The sequence below is a fragment of the Macadamia integrifolia genome, unplaced genomic scaffold (genome assembly GCF_013358625.1).
Source record: "Macadamia integrifolia cultivar HAES 741 unplaced genomic scaffold, SCU_Mint_v3 scaffold2519, whole genome shotgun sequence".
NCBI lineage: Eukaryota > Viridiplantae > Streptophyta > Magnoliopsida > Proteales > Proteaceae > Macadamia > Macadamia integrifolia.
Window position 1 is genome coordinate 106,944 of NW_024868769.1, and position 7,243 is coordinate 114,186.

The 7,243-nt window shown below is 38.1% G+C and overlaps 1 protein-coding gene across 1 annotated transcript; it reads right to left on the reverse strand.

Annotated features, from left to right (window-relative positions):
- Nucleotides 1–1,057: 1,057 nt before the first annotated feature.
- Nucleotides 1,058–5,293, reverse strand: LOC122066669 (protein POLAR LOCALIZATION DURING ASYMMETRIC DIVISION AND REDISTRIBUTION-like). Its single transcript, XM_042630517.1, has 3 exons — nt 4,657–5,293; nt 2,531–2,997; nt 1,058–1,604 (listed from the first exon to the last, which is right to left on the reverse strand). Exons 1-3 carry the CDS (start codon nt 5,006–5,008, stop codon nt 1,281–1,283), a joined length of 1,143 nt encoding a protein of 380 aa, XP_042486451.1. The 5' UTR covers nt 5,009–5,293; the 3' UTR covers nt 1,058–1,280.
- Between the last annotated feature and the right edge of the window lie 1,950 nt (nt 5,294–7,243).

A 7,243-nucleotide genomic window follows, 5' to 3' on the forward strand; every position in this document is an offset into this window, starting at 1 on the left:
TGGCTCAGAGCATTAGAAGGCTCACGAGCAAAAATGTTGCCTCAGAATAAAAATCAACTATAAAAGTGAAACAACCAAGTGAACTGGACTAACCCAATCGAAGTGGTACATCTCACCTTAGCACTTGAACCTATAGCATGAGTGGCAAAGGATCAGTTTGAATATGAAAGGTCACAATATAGTACTAAGATTATTTATTTGTTGGGAGAGGCCAAGAGGGTTCTCTGTGCTAGGAGGTATCCCGGCATCACATCGGGGAAAAACATCCTCTACAGGGAGGCTGAGGCACGGTGAGGTGAGGTGCAATGAAGTTTAAGATAATGACACGTGGAAAAAATCCACCCAACGGCTGAGGATGTTTGCCCGAACCCTTGACCCATTTCAGCTGTAGAGGAAGTTTAACCCCTACCCGATTAGAGGAATCCTCCATTCCTGACTCTGCGGGGGGTAGAAAGGAGAGAAATAGAGAGAGAGAAGCTGCTGGCATGGCCTACACTGGCAACTCAGTGGACTTTTCCCTTATTTATTAGTTGTTATTTAGGAAGTCCTTGAATTTCTTAACTTGATAAAGATATGAAACAATGCAGTAACCTAACATCATCCATCGGTATTGGATACAACTGTTTAAAGAGAAACAATTAGCCAGTCTAACATGTAGAGTATGAGGGCTGAGCCTTTTATTTTTCACACCAACATAAGAATTCCTTAAGCAGTGATCCGTAGGTCACCAAAGGAACATGAAGACTTGAAATGAAAAATTTAGGAGAGAATTGTAAGGCATTGCTTGTCCTTGGATGCCTGTAAGTTGTGCTAGATAATGCCATGGACCCATTATCAAATCTGGTTCTTGTAGGGAAAGGAAAAGGCAAGAAGTCCATGAATTTCAGTTTAATTATACCTAGATCAGCTAGGCTCTTGTCCAACTCTTGATGGAGTCATGAAGTATCCCATTAAGTTTCAAGGCCCACTCAAATTACCATTTTCTAGGTTGGTATATTCCAGAGTTTTTGCTAATCAGAAACCCCAACTATTTTGGTAATGCAGCTTTCACAAATAGTTACTGAAAAAGATAACATTGATGCAGAGTGCAAAAAAACCATGGAAATGTATATTGACAAGCTACAATATTTCCAAGTTAAGGGCTATTCCTAGTTTTTCAACTTTGCTGTATGGGTATTTCTCATCATATGCAGATTACAATCCACAATGCAGGTTGTCAAAAGCAAAGAATGAAAAAGTAATTTGAGACCAATAAACATTTCGATACATGAAGGTGCAACCTAGAACTTCTCCAAGTGCAATGCTTTTGGTAATTGCAGTCTGTACCTTGACAAGCACGTTTCTGGAACATGCTGAGAAATGACTCTTGCAGTGTCCTTCCACCAAGAGATCTCCATTTCTTTCTCAAGGAGTTTGTTCTGGGAACATTCCAAAGCAAACTCAAGCTCTGCTATCTGCTCTTTCTGTCTTGCTTCCAGTAGCTCATGCAATCTCCTCTCAAGCTCCAATGGACAAATTCCATGGTCCTCAATGCTATCTGAATCATGACAGTCATACACTTCTCCGAAATAGCTTCTTGCCTGGGCATCGTTCTCAACAGCCATCTGTTTTTACCAGCATTTAGCAGTTTGGAAGATTTAATTAGTGATATGTCAATTGCTGTTACTGACAAAAAGGATAACTGGAAAAAATGACTGCAAAGCCCAAGCCTTTACCAAGAACTCAACTGTCTCAAGCAAGAACCATATAAAATCAAAATCATGAAGATCATTAGAACCTGGTAACATTCCTTTCATCTGCAAAAATTATCCACTTTTGAAATACTTAAGAATCTACCCCCTTTACGTTTATATGAATACAGGATGGACACAGATTTGAAAGTCATTTTCTAGTATTTAGAAAACTATGGATAGCAGTTGAACAGAAACATTGCAATACAAAACTTCTTTCAAGCGTCAAAACTTCTTCTTTCAAGCGTCAACTTTCATAAGTTCTAAAACAAATATTTACCGATCATGGCAGTTCAATGAAGCCTAAAATGATGGATTTGAAAAAGTCAAATACCTAAACCACTAACACACATTTAGAAATAAGGTTCTAAGACAAGGAATGAATGGGTCAATCAAGAAACCAAAACCCTAAGGCCTTAGCTCAAACCCAGACAGTACTCAGATAGTTGAACTGACAAACCACTTAACTATTGGCTTGCATCAAACGAGCAGGTATCCAACAACAAGATAGACAAAAACATTAAGAAGGAAAGTACAATAAACTACTGCAGTAGATGGTGCACATGAAGGGGTGGCGGAAACCACTATTCACATGATCCCTCAGCTAGATACTAAAGAACTCAATGTTGAACATCAACTTGATTGCGGTGATCATGTCCCCAGTTGATTTCTAAATGAACACATCAAAGCTGTGTGATAAAAGAAAGAAGAAAACAATTTTAATACACCTTCATGGAAAAGCAACAAAGAAGAGCCAACCAAATACAACTAATGAAATAAACACTCAGCATGCTGCATACCTCTCCCTGTTCCTGCTGCAGATTCCTTGATAATTCTTGAGTACACAAGCTGAACTGCAAACGTTCTAGTTCAGTTTCAAGTTCTGCTTCCAGTTGATCAATTGCCACTGGGCATCCCTCTTTTCTCTGTGTATCACATTTTGACAACTGAATGCAATCTTTTGTGATTTCAGTCTGTACCAAATGGTTTGATGATAGATGATTTTGAATGGCAAGATGGTAGTTTGTACCAACTTCATTGAAGTCTCTGGAGGAATAAGAGAAATCATTATTTGCCTCAGATTCAACAAAATATTGATCTTTCCTTTGCATTCCATCTTTATTTTCTTTGAGAAGCAGTTCCATTTGTGTCCGCAGCTCCATCATCTTCTTGAACTCATTTTTACTTTCAGCAATAAGAAAAAGCAGCCCAACACCAAGACCCAAGTTGAAAGATAGTTCCTTCACATGTATTGCTGAAGATTCAACTAAGGAAAAGAAATAGGAAAAGTTAAGATGAGGCTGCTAAAAAATGGAGAACCAATTTCTACTTTACAGTTCCATGTTGCATGCAAAAATGATCTATGAAAAAAAAAATCCCATATATACTACATAACTTCTCGAAGAATTCTGGTTTGTGAATGATTATAAGATGCTGATGGAAACGGTGCTGTTAATCTGTTATAAAGATAAAAAAATTTTGGGCCACCAAATACATTGAAACCTTGAGCTTGAGTAGGTTGCACCATGCTTTGTGACACTGTTCAGGGGTCGTTTAACCTACTTCTAAAAGGAGAAAAAAAATGACCATATACATACATACATACAGATACAATGTCTATGCCAATGGTGTATAATATCGGCCATAAACTATGTTAATGGTTATGACACAAGGGGAGTTCAGGTTTGAAGTCACAGAAGTTCATTGGAGCAACTCAGTTTTTTGGGTTTTAACTGAAAACAACTCGTTCAATGAAAATATCAAATAATTCAACTAGTTTTAGGATCACACATTCACACCTACCAAGAAGTAGAAACATAATCAAAGCCCAAGCATGTCGTGGGCTTGAAACTGTAGCACAAATGGTTTATGTCCCCCTCCCCTTTTTTTTTATTTTTGGAGGGTGGGGTGTGGTTGTGAAAATTATGATAGAATCAGTGAACAAGAGCATGCAAGTTCAGAGGTGATTGGCATTAAATTCTTTTCTTTCAATTCCCCAATAGAATAGCATATCAAAAGACTCAGCACATGAAGAATATGAAAGGGAGGCAAAAAAATTACATCATTGAATGCTGTTGGTGTCAGGACTCTGCTTGAGGAGAGACCCAGCCCCAAATATTATCCAGAAGAATGGTCATTTCCAAAAAAAAAAAAAGCACGGGAGAGGGGGGGAAGAGAAACCCGAAGTATGAAAATTTTAAATCCCCTGCTAGAAAGTGGACTGAGTTCTGCCTGTAACAGAATATGGTGAACCTCTTTTCATGTATGCTTCTCCAAAGCAACAAAAATTGAAAAGTTAAAAGATCCTTCAAACTGTTTGACACTATGTAACAGGCATTAGTTTGTCTTCTATGTTTTGAACTAAACCTGATTGGAAACATAACAACTGGTCTCAAATTACTACCACACAACACTTCATATCTGCAAATACAGATCCAGAAATTGTTATCAACTGCTCTGGTGAAGCTCTGCATCTGATATCTGCTGCAGTGTTTGTGCAGCCATTTTGAGTTAATCTAATCACCGGTACGGCTTTATTCAGTTCTGACTCTGAGCGTTTCTTTTTCTGCTTGTGAACCTCAAACCTTCCCAGCTCTTGGGCAGTAAATCAGAAAATACAAAGCCCATTTTTTAACAATAGCTCTTTCTGAAAAAAACCAAGAAATGTAAAAATGGTCTTTCTAATTCCCCTATCAATGCAAAGGAAAGAGGAGAAACAACAAAAATGCAATAATCTCAAGACCCCAAAAGGAAACGAAAACAAATACGAGCTTTCAAGAAGCAGAAAGCAGAACAAAAGAGATTATAACCCAAACAAATTCAGAATCACAATGACCAAGTACCATATCAAAAGCTATATTTCAATAAAGAGCTCCACAAACAATTGGCGAAATAGAAGACAAACGATGGAGGATCAAAACAATACCTGATGAGTCAACAATTTCAGAACTTCTTGTAGACTCTTCTACCAAAGAAGATGATGACTCGCCTTTCGCTCCATCCGTCCGACAGCCTAATGGGAAAGACCCATCAATCGGTTTCCTCTCCTCTCTCCTTCCCGATTCCTTTGTTCTCCTCTCCCCTGTCTCCGCCAACACTACCTTGCTTCGGGAGTTGCTTAGCTCCCCTGACCTCGGCTTGAAACAAGAGAGGCAACGAGACAAAACCCACCACGGAGAATGACTGAAAGAACCACCAGAAAACCCTTTTCGTCTTCTTCTCCCACCCATCTTTCCGAAGTCTTCTTTGTCGCAATCGAGGAAATCGGCTATTCGCATCTCCTGCTACTCTCCGCAGAATCGAAAACTTTTCACAAGGGACAAAGACTCAATCTTCATTTTCTTCCCTTTTCAATCTTATAGACCCAAAAGAAGAGAACGAAAGAATCCAGAGTCTCAGCTCAGACCCATTCCCCAAGGCTCCACCAATTCCCTCTCTAATATCGCATTCCAATCACGATTCACATATGAACCATAATTATGAGAGCCCACAAAGCCAGATTTTTCTTCTTAAATGAAAAGTTTGAATCGAGTTGGGCATTTGTTACTGCATTTAAGTGGGTTACCAGACTTGGCTGTGTCACCTGCAAGTTCTTCAGAATCCGAATTTCGTGCGCGAAAGAAGAATTTAAAATGTGCTTTTGGCAGTTATCAGGCTATTACAGTATGACCACGAGAGGATATACTTTTCATCCTCCAACATTACAATGGGAGGGAATTCATATTTCGGGAATTTGGTATCCTTCTCATCCTCCCACCAGGTTATGATCCTCTAGGGGTGTCAATCGGTCGAGCTGGGCCGGTTTCAGTTGGGTCGGGCTTTGTGGGTAAGGGTGTCAATCGGTTTGGAACTAGGTAATCGGTCCGATTTTGATTTCGGTTCCAAGGAGTGTTAGTGTGATCCAGAATCGAACCAAGTCCGGTCTCGGTTCTGAAAGTTGGTACTCATACCAAACCTATCCGGTTTCGGTCTAGTTCTGGTTCCTATTCAAGTTTTGTATTCAATTTTTATTTGGTTCCAGTATCTAGTTTCAAATTCGATTTTGTTATGTAGCTACTATTCATAAGGCAAAATATAAATGTTCATTCATTAGGTTATTGGTCTTCCCCAACAAAAGAATGAACAAAAAATCATGAGCTATCAATGGACATGTATCTATGTCAAATGATCGTGAGCAATTGATCATCTATTGAACTTCTAATATCATTAATTTCACTACTTGAAACTCTATTAGATGATTTATCATTTAGATGATTGAAATAAAATATCGTTAATGATCTTGAGCAATCAATCACCTAAACGATAATTGACAAACAAGGGATTTTAGAGTTGGATTATAATTGAAACTCTATTAGATGATTTATCATTTAGGCCATTGATTATGTTAGTTTCTATATAAGTTACTCAAGTTTTAGTTAAAGAGGAAAAAATGACATTAAGTTATTCAGTTCGGTTTTGGTTAGAACCGCCGGTTCTTGGGATAAATTCAGATCCAAACCGAACTGAATTGTAAATACTTATATCAGATCCAAGATTTAACCATATTATAATGTGTTGCATTTGGTTCAAGGTATTCGGTCTGGAACTGGATTCGATTTTTGGTTTCGATTCCGATTTGACACCCTTATTTGCGGGCCTATGTCCTTGGACCGTGACATATCTATTTAAGAAATGAGTCGGTCTTGAGCAGTCTTGTGTTGGGCTCAATCGGATTCCAAACTTTAATCGGGTTTCTCCTAAACGGGTTATAATCAGGCCTTAAACGCGTAATGTACCAATAAAGCCTTAACGGTCTTTATTTTCTTAGATTTAAGGTATTTTAATCTATTTTGTTAAATCATCAACAATTTTGAAAAGATATTACACTTAATTACATTCAATAATTGATAAATATCAATACATATCATATTCTATCCAAAAAAAAATCCAAATATATATATAAATGATTGGACTAAACGTGTCAGTCTGAGTTAGGCTTGTAAACGAGTTGGGCCAGCCGGAAGGCCAATCGGACTTACCCCTTACACCGTATACTACCTGTTTATAAATAGGTGAGACTTAGGCCCGATACATTTAATAATTGATACATACCAAGTTAGTCTCTAAACAATCAAGCTCGATCCATTCAACTGGTGCGAGTTTGGGATTGACACCCGTATTCGCAACTCAGCACAACTCTTTCTTTTGGGAAGCAAATTTTCTTCAAAGGCTCTGCAATGTTGCTGTAGTAAACTTATAAGCAAGTGGTGCTTAAGCAGACTAATGTCTAACCTCCACTTTATCTTATTCTTCTTTTTATTTGCCCTTGCACTTAACCATAACCGTGGCCACTTATCTAGTTTCAAATGTCTAACAAAGTTTATTTATTTATTTTTAAGAGCAAAAGATCCATACCGTGCAGATCTTTTTGCATGCCTTTTTACAAAATTGTGAGGGATCCACATTCTTTCTCCTTCAAAAACCTCTTATTTTTATGATTCGTAATGAGATTTTCCCATGTGCTTGAATTAATT

Excerpts from the sequence above, each read along its gene's own strand:
- LOC122066669 (XM_042630517.1), bottom strand. The coding sequence starts at position 5,008 with ATGCGAATAGCCGATTTCCTCGATTGCGACAAAGAAGACTTCGGAAAG. Across the intron at positions 2,998-4,656 it reads TGAAATTGTTGACTCATCAG|TTGAATCTTCAGCAATACAT; the intron begins GTATTGTTTTGA and ends TCTTTTCCTTAG. Across the intron at positions 1,605-2,530 it reads TGCAGCAGGAACAGGGAGAG|ATGGCTGTTGAGAACGATGC; the intron begins GTATGCAGCATG and ends TGGTAAAAACAG.